The 15,945-nt window shown below is 31.3% G+C and overlaps 2 protein-coding genes across 3 annotated transcripts in view; one reads left to right on the top strand and one right to left on the bottom strand.

Moving 5' to 3' along the window:
• Window positions 1-6,921, bottom strand: part of Eph (Eph receptor tyrosine kinase) — a 479,031-nt gene extending 472,110 nt beyond the window's left edge. Inside the window, exon 1 of the mRNA XM_035354222.2 lies at window positions 6,745-6,921. Coding sequence (XP_035210113.2) covers window positions 6,745-6,832 — 88 coding nt within the window. The 5' untranslated portion in view covers window positions 6,833-6,921. The remainder of the gene's footprint in view (window positions 1-6,744) is intronic.
• The window catches only part of LOC118184539 (uncharacterized), a 215,190-nt gene that overhangs the window by 95,668 nt on the left and 103,577 nt on the right, over window positions 1-15,945 (top strand). The window contains exon 1 of one of the 2 annotated variants that reach the window (XM_035354233.2): window positions 11,771-11,893. The exons of the other annotated variant lie outside the window; for it this stretch is intronic. The gene's annotated coding sequence lies outside the window, so the exon portion shown is untranslated. Of the gene's footprint in view, window positions 1-11,770; window positions 11,894-15,945 lie in introns of those variants that run through there. 2 annotated transcript variants of the gene reach the window in all.

Here is a 15,945-nt window from a genome sequence, read left to right as displayed (position 1 = left end):
AACTTTATGAAGCCTAAGTTACAAAATATTGTTACATGGGTGAAGAATGCATGGGATAAAATAACGGACAGCTATGTTTGCCATGCCCTACGAGCAGCCTACAAGGGGAACTCATTTCAGAAGAACTCTGTTACTCAACGTGACAGTCTAAGGCCAATGGTCTTAGAGGAAATGAAGTCGCAAAAAATTAAAGACGGAATTCGTGATTTGTAGCTTTATGACGATGTTCCAAAAGAAGACGATATGGCTGTTTTAGAATAAATGATTTTGTTCATTTCTTAATGTTTCTTGAACGTGAATAAATGCCTTTCTTGAAAATGAGTAAATGCCTTTCTTGAAAATGAGTAAATGTCCTTCTTGAACATGAACAAATGTTAATTATTGTACATGAAAAATAAAACATCCCTTGAAAATAAGTTCTAGCCTGTCTTTCACAGAAAAAAGAAAAAAAAAAAAAAAAATTAATTTAAAACCGGGTCTTATTTTCGGGAATACACTGTATATATACTGACGGATAAGTAAAAGACAATGGCGCTGCAGCTAGCATTCAAAGCAAACCTTTTCCAAAGCAGTTGGTGCCAATACCACTAGTCTTTATGGTGAATTGGAATTAATTCATATGGCCTTGTGACAACTTTGTTGTCATAAGATATCCTTCTTCAAAACCGTCGATTTATGTTTCATAGTTTCAGGTTCTTGTAGGCAAAAATTTTTGACTGAAAATGTATTTATTAGTGCCGACATCTTTTGAATACTCTTACCGACTCAACAGTATTGCAGTGGATGCCAGCTCATTGTGGATCACAGGAAAATGGCAAAGAAAGGAAAGACTGTTCTTCCCAAAACTAAAAATTCTTATGAACTTTCATTCTGCTATCAGACTGATGAATATGGAATTCATTAGGATTCATGTCTCAGATGTGGGTATAAAAGCTAGAGAAAAGGCTTAGGCTTCTTGGAAAAGAGATATGATATTCAGATTCTCTTCGTGCTATGGCTGTGGCATTATTCCATCTTTTGAGAAAACATAATTACCTTAATGCCCGTTTCTTTTACAACAGACTCAGAAGTTCTCGATGCGTTCTCTTCGTGATTCTGGACAATCCATGGACACTTAAATACGTGTTCCAGATTTGATAGTTTGATTCTGTCATTCAAAAACATTGGGCTAGAGGCTTAAGTGCTAAAAGCCAGGCATTGTAACTAAATAATACAGAATAGTTTTCCTCAATCATCCAGTTATTACTGAATTGCTCACAGACTGAGTCATGAGCCGTATAGTTGTTTAAAATATCAACTGAGCTTATGGAGTAATTCAACTTTTCTGAATTGCGACATGTATTATTATTTAGCTCAGCCATTCAGCTGTTTCTGAACTTCACATTACGAGACACCTCATTTTTTCTGAAGAGTCCATATGCCTTCCAGAATTATTCAGCCATACATGAACAAACCCAAAGACTTTCAGTTATGGGCTCATGAACTACCCATATACTTTCAGCTACTATTACTGAAATTCACATAAACCTTTCTCACTCAGACACTTATTCCTGAACTGCTTATACACCCTTTTGAGTTATCTTGCTACTCTCGAAGTATCCACAATTCTTTCTGCGTCATTCAGCCGCTCCATTGCTCCATAGGTTTTGAAAAGTCTAAGCACAGTTCAGGATTGGACGGAACCTATAGTACCGCTATATAAAAATGTCTTTTCAGTCCATGGTAGCTTTTTTCAAGGCATGTAAGAGATTTCGTTTTCTAAATAAGTCATATATAACTGATCCAAACCAAAATGGAGTAAAACTTGACCATATTGATTCCCATACCGTTTTCTAATGGATAGGATCGTCTCGCTCGAGAAAGTCACGAACAATTGACTTATCCACTGAAAAAATGCATCGATGATAAAGACAGCCGATAAGTAATGAATAACAAATTTCCAGAAAATTTTCTAAATTTTTCGGTGGAAATTTTACGGGCTTTCTGATTTCCCACCCCTATAGCACTAGGAGTAGGACACAGATAAAACAAGTATGTTATTTTCTGTATTACATTTGGTATCTGGAAGTGTGGTGTTTATTATATCAGTCAGAATGAATTATTACGCGAAAAAGAAATATCATGAATATAGTTCGACCGTCTCAAGCGCAACCCTGGTTGGCATTCTGCCAAAGCACATAGACTCGCCAAAAGGGGCGGTATTACTTGCTGCGACGTGAAAGGTCTTCTCTTCTCCGGAAAGAGGTATGCTGGAGGGAGAGAAAGTCCTCATCTTTCCACCCTATTTTGATAATAATTCGGTCCGAATGGCGTATGTGTGTTTGCGCTCATGGTCGCGGATGACGCTGTTGAATTATACTAATACTGCTTTCAAACGGTAACTACTTTGTAATATTTTAGAATTAAAAAAAAAAAAAGAAGGATGCTATTAGTGTACCACAAATAATCAATATTTATAATTAAAAATTAAATAATAAATTAAATAATTACTAAATGAAAAATTAAAAAACTTCACATGTTAAATAATAAAAAAATTTCTTATATAATATGCATTAGTTAAAAATATTTAAAAACTGCCCTTTAAATTTATATAATCTTATGTTAAACGCAAAAATGATCTAAATTTCTTATTACTAAAATGCAGTAAAACACAAAAAGCACCCGGATAAGCACTAATATGATAAAAGTCACATGTACAGCATTCACCTACTATCAATATCTCTATTAAAATCAAGTCTTAATTACAAGCTTGCACAAATCATATAAAAGGAAACTTACAAATTTTATAAAAGGAAACTTACATAAGCATTCTAGACCATTAGCAAAATATGAAAAACCTGCCAAATAATTCTCCATTTAGCACATAATGGTAGTTTTAATTTTCTTAAAAATAGTTTTCAGTGATTTTTTTTTTTTTTTTTTTTTTTTTTTTTTTTTTAAATTTTACATCATTTTACAAAAGATAATAAATTTCATACACTACTGTTGGCTTATTTATTTTTAATCCCTGCTTATATTTAATAGTTTTTGGGATTAAGACCTTTTTTTAAGGGAAAGCAACATAGTTATAAACTACTTGTATTTTGGAGTACAGGAAAAAAATCTTAAGAATCTGCAACAGTTATAGTGCCCCAAAGTCACTGTGTTTTTAAAGTTTCATGTTATTTAATTAGTATTAACTGTTTTTATAGCTAATATTTAAATTATTTAAAATTAAGCAGTTAAAATACTAAAAATATTAATTAATTCAATGATTTAAATAATTCTTTTAACTGGCTTTATTTTATTATCAAATCAATTAAGTGTTCAACAGTAAATGCTTTGGTAAAATCAATACACTTCAGTCATATATTGGATTTTGAATCTTCATTTAAAAAATTAATAAATAAATTTTCCTTTTATTTTCATGGCAGTGTTTTTTAATCAAAAAATTTTCATTCTATCATATTTATGTTACTCAGTCTTAAGTCTTAAAATTTTAGTTTTTCTTATTAAATGAGTGTTCACAATCTTATTAAATGAGTTTTCCCATCATAACAAAAGACAAATAAGTTGTTATAGCATCTTTAAAGGCTATAGCGATTTGAAACAACAATTTGTACTGTAATAAAGAATCACTACAAAATTATTCATATTATATTTTCATATTTATGTTGCATTTTCATATTTAATATAAACAGCCTAAAATTTGAAAGATGCAAAGAACATTTCCCTAAAAATATTAATAGACATCAGGCTGATTGCTTCGTTTTATTTTAGACTTGATTAAAATTTGCATCCTCTACTCAAAAATGCACTAATTTCACTCTTGCAGTGTGAAATGTGCGAGTCCATAAATAAAGAGAAATTTATTTGTTTTTTTAAAAAGAAATGGTTACCAGTGATTCTAAGTGCCATGGCATGCAAGATATATTTCCCTTACACTGAATTCTGATTTTGGATTTGATTCTTAAATACATAAATTACAATAGCCAGCTGACACCACAGCTAAAATGAAATGAAATATATGAAAAGACACAGAATGGCAACAACTTTCTATTTTTACAAGGTATAGTTTCCAGCGAATATAAATTCTTTGCCTATTGAAAACATTAATGTATATTTTCAGGCATTAAAAAGAGAAGTCTGTATATTTTATATTAGAATGATATTCTTCAGAAAAATTCAACATTTAAAAAAATATTCATGAGAAACAAATCTTAAGATTTCCTCACCAGTATTATTTTTCCTTTCCAAAAAATACTCAACATAAGATACATACATTTATAGCTAAAAAAAAGAAAAGACTTCTCTTGGAATATAAAAAAATTGTCCTCTGGCAATATAGATAATATAAAATGGTTACAATTTCATGCACCATCAGCTTATTATACAGTTCATTAGAATAGTAAAATGTCATATAAACAACTTTCAGAATTTATTTCACTGCATTTAATTAATTCATGCTGTAGTGACCAAAATATTAGAGGCTTTTTTTATATATTTCATGTTTTGCCTAAAAATGTCCTTCGTGAAGGCATGTTTCTCCTCAGGCTGATAACTGTGACATGTTTCGCCATGACAAAGTATATAACACAATCTGCTTTAATCTAACTTAGAAAGTCTTCCATGAAGGCATCCCTCCTCTTAAGTACTTCTCCACTTCAATCTCAGGTATAATAAACAACTTTATATATGACAACGTTTTTTATAAAAAACTAGCACATAATGAATAGTAAGTTATTATTTCCTTGAAGGTTAGCTTGCTGAAAAATGGGCTGCATGCATAAGGAATTTTACTGAAGTAGTATAATATTAACAATTATTGCATTATTATGCTTTTTCTTTGAGAATTCCAGTCATTATCATGTTTTTAAATTGAAACTCAATTATTCTTATCTCCAAATATATTATGTCAAGTCTTTCAACTATAGAATTCCAAATTCATAATGTTCCCCAAGATATTTTATCAACATTTAATTTTCAATATTACTCATTATAATCTTTAAAGAAAAATTCTGTGCAGTTTAAACAATTTCATTCATGATTATTGCTTGACAGGATTGGCTGAACATTTACTGATAAATAATACTAATTGCAAAAAAATCCATAATACCAGACCTTTGGAATTTTTAAAAGAATACAACATTATTTCACACAAACCTTTACTGTAATTTATATTTGATTTTGCAAGATATCAAATTATGAACACAGCAACAAAACTTATATTTATGTATGTTTAAGTTAAAATAAATTTTAGGGCAGACTCATCAACATTCACATATATACAATTAGGCAAAACAACCTTGTGTTTCGCATAGATTTTAACCAAACCTCAAGAGTTAAAATCTTGAGTCTGGGATAAAATCTATGCCAAATACAATGTGTCTTTGCTTAATTGAATGTTTTACATTGCCATGTTTCTCTTCTCTCTTGTTTCACAAACTACTCTCAATTTGCAAGTGGGGTAGTCATCTACTAATAAAATGCTTAAAAGAAAAATTGTTAATTTGGGGAATAATTTTCATAGTAATTAATGTAATTAATAATCATTTAAATTAAATTACCACTAAATGCAGAATGATGTAGTCATTTAAGTACTACTTTTTATGGTAGTTAGACTAGCATTTTAAATTTAGCGCACGAATCTCTTAAAAAATTCTAAGAAATTCATAAACAAATGTAAAATGCTGAATCTAAAAACCTAAACACATTTTTTAATTACTCTAGAGAAATGAAACTTGAAAAACAAAAATAAAAATATATGTTCCATGTTCCAAAATTTTGTTCTAAAAATATGCTTTTTATTTTACATTACAACAAAAAGTTTACATATTAAACATGTTATCGAATTTTGCAAAATATTACATAAACATTACATTTACATACAGGACTACATGATTGTAGTATGAGTAAATATTTGTAATTATATATATATATATATATATATATATTATCAAGTAATACAACCATTCCCTTTATTTTTTAAACAATATTTAATGATGGAATAAGCAAATTCATGAATGCATTTTCTTCAATTTATATTTATTTATTTATTATAGTTATCTGACAGACTAACAACTCAATTTAGAAATAAATATTGCATTAACTTATAATCTTCCTATTGATTATTAAAAGACTTGAAGAAAATAGGAAAGAATTTTCGAAGAAGCTTGCTGAAATAGTACATCCAAGTTTCTATAAGATTTTGTACGTCACATAAATACTACCTCTTCAACACATTACGAAGCAACAACAAAAATTCTAGTTAAAAATACGAATGTTGACATTATAAAAGATGAAAGCAAATTTTTATCATGATTTCGAAACCTTCTTGCTCGGTATTTGTTTCGTTTTTGAAATTCGATCAAGATAAAGGCCGGCCGCAACTACTTTTGTTATCTGTCTAATGAAGCGTATTGGCATTTTGCATGTGTCAGGTGCATCACAGAATCATCGAATGTGCTTTCGATTTCGAATTCATAAAGTTTGCATCTTTTTCACGGCATTGATCATGTTCATTAAAGGTGTAAAATAAATGCTCTAAATCACACATATTTCAAAAATTCTGAAGAACAAATTATTCTTTTAAAAAACCTGATGTTCCGTAGTTTACGATGCCGACAACTAGAGTGCGCCCTGGAACATGACGCCATGCACAGCACAGTGAACCCGACTGCAGCCATTATAGCGAACTGCAACCGTAGCTACTACTTTACGTATGCCAGTTGACCAGTGTTTTCAGAATTTCAAGATAAATCTTACCTTGTTTGCAAGATCCAGGGCCGAAACAGGTGAAACAAAGAATGAGCACAGTAAATATCTGTATACATTCCTTACAGTCTTTCGCCATATTCCGCTCGACACAAAGTAAACTATCAACACACGTCAGTCACACATGAGATTCGTCCCTTTCTGTCGAAACCGACGGCACCCTGCGTTCGCGGGGACACGCCTCTCTTATGACGTCATTGTTGCGTCTGCCATTGGCGGAGTAATCTGTCCATCAAGTTTCGGGTTCGTTTTTATTTTTTTTTTTTTTCCTCCAGTATATTTACAGGTATTATTATTATTATTATTGCATGTCGGATTGCAGAGCTTAACTACTTGATGTTGTGTGAAAAAATTCTAGAAATTACTTTTAATAATTTCATTACGATCTTAAAATTTGGCTGTATTCTTATCAAAATATTAACGATATTATTTGAAATTAAAATTAAACCTAAACCTGAGTATTTCACTAACTGATCAGACACTGATATTTTTCATAAAACTCCGTTAAAAAATCGTAATACACACGAACTGATTTTTGACTTTTAAATTTTATATAATTCAAAATTTTATATACATATGTTGCATAAAAAATGTAAATTAAATTTAAATGATGCAAACTGGCCAAACTTTAAATTTTTCGGTGGCTTACAAGTGCACTTAATGAAAATAATTTATGAAATAATTTCTTAATTCAATAATTTTCATTCAAAATGATAGAAAATTTCACATTTTTTACCAATTTTGATTTCATAGTCTCAGTTTAGTATATGTCATATAAAATAAAAGAAATTAACATCTTGTTAGTCCAAATGGGGAATTTGCCCTGAAGGACTATTAACTTCATTTTGGAATTTTGCGTCGAAAAATTTAAAACGCTGTATCACTTTTCAAATCGTTGCCACCATATATTATCGCTCTGTCTTATATTTAAAGAAATTAAATAATGAAGAATCTGCATAAATGTATCTATGTTTCTCTCATTGTTATAAAACATCCATACCTAGAGCCATCAAAATTTGAATAACGCAATCTTCCTTAGAATATGGGCACGTGGAAGCCTTAATTTGAATTTGAAATTTGTTTTATTATTGATTTCAGATTTTGTAACACTTCAACGAATTTTTGATGAAAAAAATCCTCATGTATACACAACACATGACTTCCTTGTACGGAATATTAAATTATAGGCATATTTTCTTGCATTTCATTTAAATTTATTGGATTGAATTAAATCTACTTCGTCGATAGCGCATAAACCACAATAGAATAAATGCACTCTTTAAAATTCACTATATTTTTTTACCATAGTGACACATTGACGCCAGGTTCACTTAACAGCGTTATATTTCGTTCATGTTATAACTCAGAATGAACAAAATTTATATCATTTGAAGAATTATCTAATCGTTGCCACATGTTCTAGTCAAATACTATAATATATCTAAAACGATGTATAAAAGAAATTAAGCAAACAAAAAAGAAACAGTTTTTCACAGACGATTCAGTGTTTTTCAGTCAGTTCTCCCTTCCCGACAAGGCAAAAATACATAAAAAGACAAAATATCTATATTAAAATTTACGAAGTAAATCTTAAACACTTATTTCCTCAAATGAATTCCAGAATGGATTAAGCATGATTAAATTCGCAATAATAAAAGAAGGCGTTATCTTTGTTGTTGCGAAGCTTAGTTTCTCTAGATTGGCAACAAATTCGTTGTTTTGCCCAAGTTTCAAATGTAAATAAACTTGGCTGCCGTCGCAAAAATAATTTGGCTTAGCCGCACTTAAACAACTTTTAAATTGTTGATAACTCTAAAAATATTGCACGCAGATCTTAACCTGAAGATAAGAACAACATAATTTAATCATTTTTAAAGCAAAAAAATGCACAATTTACAAACATATAAGAGTAAAGAAACTGAGATCACTGAGCCGGGTAACAGAGTGGAGATATATATACATATATTTATATACGTTTGGTGCGGCCGATTGGCACCAAAACACGAGGTGCACATTTACATGTTATAGCAGTCCTATGTACAAAGTTTCAACGTTCTGAGCCTACTCGTTTTTGAGTTATGCGACATACGTACGTACGTACAGACGCCACGAAAAATTCTCTTCAGAATTCATTTTGAATAAGTTTTATTTTTTTGGAGGAAAAGAATCTTTTATTCGGTGCTTACCTACAGATGTCACGCAAAAACATCGTTATATTGCATTCGATAGCGGTCAAAATGGATATTTTCGTTAAAATATGATGCCTGAAATTTTTTGCGATTACAATACTTCCTTTTTACTTCATACAAGGAAGTAAAAAACTAAACGATTTCAAAGCGAGCAGTAGCAACACTGTATGAAAAAAAAAAAAAAAAAAAAAAAAAAAAAATCTCCAGCGCGCGAGACTCTGTATTCACAATTCTAAAGATATGCTCATTTTAAAATTAATTTGCAATATTACTGTTGAACTGAATTTCATGGTTTGAGTGCGAAGAATACGATATTTAATAAATAAAGATAACACACAAAACATACGCTCCTTTGGACGTAATTTAGAACCCGAAAAGTTTCAAATTTGGGGGGGGGGACCAGAAAATGGAATTCTTGTTGATTTGATTACAACCTTAATTAAATTATAGAAATACGAGCTACTTAACACAACGGAATTGTTTATGAATGCAGCAAATATTCATTTGAATTAAACACGGAAATAAATCTACAGTGTCTTCCAAAAATAGAAGAATATTTTTTTATTATTATTTTTCCTTAAAATTTATTTTAGAATTGTTTGAAAAATTATATACTTTTCCTCTTAATAAATTAAAATTTAATAATATATAATTTTGAAAAAAAAAAAATACTGCAGTTCTTTTTCTATATTGTGTTCCCAAGTAATTTCAAGGTTAAAGGAAGATACGAGCTGAAATAAAGAGTTATGCTTCAAATTTGATGTTTTTAAAACCTAAAATTAAAAAAAGTACGTATTTTAAATACTGTAGGAGGATTTAGATGTTCTCTAAAAGTGAAAGCCCACTTTACTCCATTTAAAGTGGACATGTGCCCACTTTACTCCTGCTAAAATCAGGTCCTTACTTTAGCAAGAGTAAAGTGTGCTAAAATCAGGTCCTGATCATGATAGATACAATCAGGTCGTTGATACAACAATCAGGTCCTGATTTTAGCAGGACCTGACAAAATTCTGTACCTAAACATTTATCCTCACTTGTTAATTTAAAGTCTGTGCTTTGTGCTCGAAGACTCTTCTTCTGTTTGTTGTTGCTGTTACTTAACTCACTTTGTCTAACAGCATCATCAGAGCAAGTCCACGAAATTCATCGTGTCGAGGAGGGCAAGATTGCACCTGTCGTTGGCAAGACCTTTGAGCACCATACAGGTAAACGACGCAGGTGACAATACAGCTTTACTCAGTTCCGCTCCCGATTTTGATAGAAAGCACCCCGGAGCGGAGGGGTCAAAGGATCTCCCACCCCTCTTTCCCTACCATCAACCTCTCGAGTAGAGTTTCGGTTCGATGCATGCATATTTGGAGTACCCCATGTCGCAGAGACACTATACATTTACAAAAACAACCACGCCTTTTCCGGGATCCATATCCGGGCTCTTCGGTAAGATAGCCAGAGTCACTTACCGCTAGCTCGGTTGAGCGGCTGAACTTTTGTTTGATAGAACAATACGCAAATCATCTTAAAGTTGCACAAGTACGACTCTGTGTACTACTGCTTTTCAATGTGGAAAGCTGTGATTCGCGTACGACATGTAATAAAAGAGAGGCAAATATTTAAATTTTAAATTAAAACGCTAAAATTTAACACCGCATCCATTGGACTTCACGACACCCTGTATGGGAAGTATTACTTTATAGAACCTCAGAAGGATTAAAGACAGTTTTCATTTAAATTGTCTGTCGTAAAATAAAGGTGATCTGGGAAAAACATGTTAAGATTGACTTAAATAATTTTTTTAAGACAAAGTACACGTGCGATATATTACACCTTACGAAGGATGACAAAATGTGCACCCGCTAACTGTCATGCATTAAGGAAAATCAACAAGTGGCAGATTTTCAGGAAATGACAAAATAGTAAGATATATTTTATTATAGGCGAAATAATTATCTCTGGCTACAGAAATCTGGATGACGAGTGTATAGCATAAAGTAAACTAAGACATTTGGAAATATGAAAGAAATTGTAAGAAAGAATGAAAAAGAGAAACTCTTGAAAATGCCCTTTGTTCTGTTGGACTGGTTATTAGCAATCTTAAAGAACGAGCAAAGCAATCAATCGTACACTAGCGATTGGAGTAGAAAACTGTGCACCTGTTGTTCTATGATCTCAAGACTGCCAGATACCAACTTCTATTTAAACCTAAATAGAGTGTTTTTGTTTGTTTGTTTATTTATTTATTTATTATAAACTAGCAGTTATGCTGCCAGCCTTCGTCTGGTTTTTAAATGTACCGGAAAAATGCCTGAAGGGAACACCAAACATTAAATTTAAAAATTGCACAGAATTATCGCCCTCAGTTTTCCAAGTGGCAACAGTGCTGATTTTCAACAGTCGGCAGCTACGCGGCTACAAAGCATCGAATGAAGAACTGTTGCCAAAACCATATTTCTAAAAGAATGAAACAATTCAAAATGATGCGATTTCATCAAAAAGGATAAAAAATAATAATAATTAAAAAACCTGATTCGAATTTTCAAAAAATCGCTTCGAGGTGCACTGGCTCTTTGTCTAGATGCACCTATGTACCAAATTTCGTAGCCCTGGGTCTATTAGCTTACGCACAGCACGAGCGAAAGACACACAGACTCGTTCTTTTATTTATATGTACAGATTAATTTTAGTAGATAGATTAAAAAATTTTATAAAGTCGGAGAAAGTAGCAAAAGAAAAATGATGGAATGGGAAAAATTTAGCAAAATCGCATACGCAAAAATTTTAGTCACACAGGTTTGTCAGAAGTAACACATTTGCGAAAAATCGCGCGATCTGGCAACACTAGGGAGTAGCAAATAACGAGGGAAAACAGGTGCAGGTGGAAAAGAGATCCCCATTTTGAAATGCGATTCCTTCATGAAGTAAGAGTATTCATTAGCTGTTGTCATTCGATTAAGGTGAGCTTTAAATTTATCACAAGTGAAAATAAATTTGTAGTTTCATCTATCTAATCATGAAGAATATTGTTCAAAATGTTTTCTTTTTGTTTATGTATGTCTTGCGGTCATTATTCGTCTTTCATTTGTTTTATTATTTCATTAGTTAATTATTAAAAATATTTTTTGTTTGTGATTTTACGTTTACTTTAATTTCAGTTATTTATTTTGGCTCTATTGTAGAACTCGGTGCCTCTTCGATTAACGACGAATTTTGTTCAATTTTGGCGATGAAACCCTATTTCTGGTTACCATGATAGATAGTTTTAGTTTTGTTTTAGCTGCCTTTTTTTTTTTTTTTTTAAGTGAAAATAGATTGATGTGCATATATATGAGCATCGAGATTATGCAATTCTTTGACTTCTTATTTTGGTTTGGAGTAGCGGCCACCTTGAAATTGTACCTTCCTGGCGCCGATCTTGGCGTCAAAAAAGAATCGTCAAAAAAAACAAGGAGCACCCAATTGTAAACTTTTACCTTTATTTTTTATTACTTTATTTATTATTATTACTATTGCATTTATTTGTGTTTGTTCACTGGGCCTGGCAATCTTACATAAAGTTCTGGTTTTTCTAAATTTAGAAATTAAGCATTACTTCTAACAGCTTAATTCTGTGTGCATTTAAAAGAGCTCAGATATGACGCTTCATCTATCCTAATATTCACAGTAGACTTCCGTGAAAGGTACGCCATTGATATTTGCGTTACGTGCTTTAATATGCAGAGAGTATATCGTATTCATCTTAGTACAGCTAGAATTTATAAATGATGTTATGCAAAGTTTTAAATTCATCTCCACAAAAAGAAATAGAATCTTAAACAAAAGAACCATAAATGTTTTATATTTTTGTCCACATATACTTTCAATATTTATTTTTTTTTTTAGCCCAAAGTGGTGGTAGCCCAGAAGAGTTATTAGTCACAAAAAGGCATTTTATGACGTTACACTATAAACGGCGAATCACCTTTTTAAATTTTTGCCACCAAATATTATCGCCCTATATTTTATTTAAAGAAATTATATAATGAAGAATCTGCATAAATGTATATATTTCTAGCACGGTGAAAAAAACGACGGTACCTAGAGCCATCAAATTCTAAATAACGTAATCCTCCACCCGATAAATTTGGAATTTGTTTTATTATCTATTTAATATTTTTTAAAACTTCAACGAATTTTTGATTAACAAATTCAACGATTTCAAAGCGAGCAATGTCAACACAGTACGGAAAAAAAAAAAATTTAGCTTCAGTGCTCGAGATTACCTACCGGAAATTCTGAAGATAGGCTGTTTTTAAATATTTTATTGTGTATTTCAAATTTTGTAAAACTTTAACGAATTTTGATTAACAAGCTCAAGAATTTCAAAGCGAGCAATGGCAAGACACACACACACACACACACAATTTTTTTTTTTTTTTTTTTTTTTATCTCCAGTGCGCCAGACTTTGTATCGGAAATTTTAAAGATGGGCTGTTTTTAAGTATTTTTATCCCAAACAAACATTAACCCAAATGATCTCGAAATCTCGAAACGTGTACGTAAATGAAAAAATCCCCTTTGGGCGTAATATGAAGCTTTCAGTTTTTTTTTTTTTTTTTTTTTTTAAGCATAATTCTTGAAAGTACTTCGGTAATTTCTTCAAATTATAGAAGAAATAGAACGAAAAAAAAAAAAAAACCCACTAGAATAATATACGTTACTTTGTATATTTGTAAGATTTGTGTCTATTAATCCATTATCTTGTTCTTAGCTTGACTGTCATTTCAACATTCATCAGCTTTCGATGAAAATTAATTAACGTACCCAATAACGCAATTCTTGAAATTAAGGGAGGTCTTTTAGCAGTGACCGCTTACTTTCTGCGAACCATTTTCGTCCAACGTTACCTGAAATTAGACTTAGCGAACCGTGTTTTGCTCGCGTGATTAGAGAGCCTAACTCAAATCTTACAATAGATACATTGCCTTGTAAATTGCATGCTTAAGTTTTGCGTTAAATTTTTTCTTCTGTTCCGCAAGAAGTGTGTTCTGTTAACTACACGGGGCATGTAAGTTGCTAAGTTTTAATAAAAAGATTTATTTTAAACCTTCTTCTGTGTTTGGAGCTATTTTCACTGGAAGATTAAGATAAGACTGTTAAAGTCACCTGACTGTCTACAAGGAGCCAGAATTTAGCTTTGAGGTATATAGCTTTAGTACATGTTGACGCTTCAATGTTTATTATTCCAATACTTCCTAATTATAACAGAAATAGAATGAAGTAGTACTAGTAATAACATAATAATGAATATATAAAGAATAATATATTCTTAATGATGTGGCATTAAGTAAACGTTCCTTCCATCAGTACAGTACCGTTTAGAGCAGGGATTTTCAACCGGAGGTATACGCAGCAGAAAAATAAAGTATTTTTAACTATTAAATTCAAAAATCTTGTGGAGATTTTTGAATGTAATAGTTAAAAATACTTTATTATAGATATTACTATTTATTATAGATTTATGACAGAAATTTCCTGTGATCGAACTGTAACTGAAAATTTTAAAAATAACAAACTGGTTAACTTTTGGCTGAAGCGAAAACAACAATCAAATATCTTAGTAATTTTTATTAAGTGTTAAATTTTTATTGCCTTTTTGCAAAAGCTATTTGTGTGAATAAGGATTTTCTTCCATGCTGTATTTGAAAAATAAATGCAGAACAAAATTAAAAGTGGATCCTAATTTACGGTTAAAACTAAGTGAAATAAAACCAGTCTCGAAGAAATTGATCTCTCTTGAACAGACCCAAATTTCGCACTAAATTTTAGAATTAAAGTGTTATAACTTAAATTTTGATAATTAAAATGGTAACCTAGTTTTAATCGAATATTTTTTATGCTTGCATATTTAATACAAATAGCCAACATGTTCTGCAAATGGCAAAATATACTTTTTTTTTTTTTATATCTGAGAAATTGAAAAGTAATCGTTGTAAAATGTAATGGTGATACTTAAGTTTTTCAATTTTTGTTTAGATGTAACGCGTAAGTCGAAAGGTTGAGAGCCGCTGGTTTAGAGTATCAGGCTGGCAGTGGAGAGATCCGTGGTTCGATTCTCGGAGAAGGCAAAACTGTTAATTCTTATTTCCTGCTCTTTAAAAAACCTAGAACAATTTCTAACATTAAAATAGCTGACATGGACCTCACATGACTTCCTTTTACGGCCTATTAAATTATACATATTTTTTGCTGCACTTATTTCCTCGAATTTCATTAGTTATACATTTCGGTACTATTCTGTTTTGAGGTTCGTAAGAAAATTGCAGCGAAAATGTATGCGCAAAAGCGCCAAATCTAGCATACGCGCCCATTTAACAGCGCGCCAAATCTAGCGTACGCGTTGATTTCAGATTGCGCAAGTTTATATAGTTCTATATTTCTTAAGACGTCATTCAAATACTAGTTTAATTTTTAAATCCTTTTTTGATATCCCATGGATTTAACAATTTGGGAATTGCCCATGACGAAAAGTCGGCAATAGAATTTTTGGTAAAGTGCAGAATCACCTACTGCTTGACGCGTTTTTAAGAATTGCACATACTCGGTATCCATGTGCACATCGACCTATTTTCACTTGAAAAAAAATCCTAGAATTGCACAAAAATGGCACTGCGCACACCCTTGACTATATCCATGTACACATCGACCTATTTTCACTTAAAAAGTAAAAGAAAATTGACAAAAATCCAATTGTTTTTACACTTGTAAAAAGCGGCAAACAAATGAGTGAGCGATTCTGCACTTTACCGAGAATATTTTCAAAGAAAAGGCATCATTCGTTATAGAAAATTACGTTTGAACAACCAACGAGATGAAATTATGCTTTAGCGATAAGTCGGTAGCGAAATAGCGATGCAGGCATCCATTCAGTTATGTTTAGCAATTTTTATATAAATTATAATAATGATCTGAAATAGTTATTTACTCTTATGCTTCCATTCAGTCAAGTTTAGCCTTTTCATATAAATTA

The sequence above is a fragment of the Stegodyphus dumicola genome, chromosome 1 (genome assembly GCF_044657685.1).
Source record: "Stegodyphus dumicola isolate Sdum_Otavi_A_Nest chromosome 1, ASM4465768v1".
Taxonomy (NCBI): Eukaryota; Metazoa; Arthropoda; class Arachnida; order Araneae; family Eresidae; genus Stegodyphus; species Stegodyphus dumicola.
The sequence above is the reverse complement of the archived record's forward strand: the minus strand, read 5'-3'. Positions and strand labels throughout refer to the sequence as shown.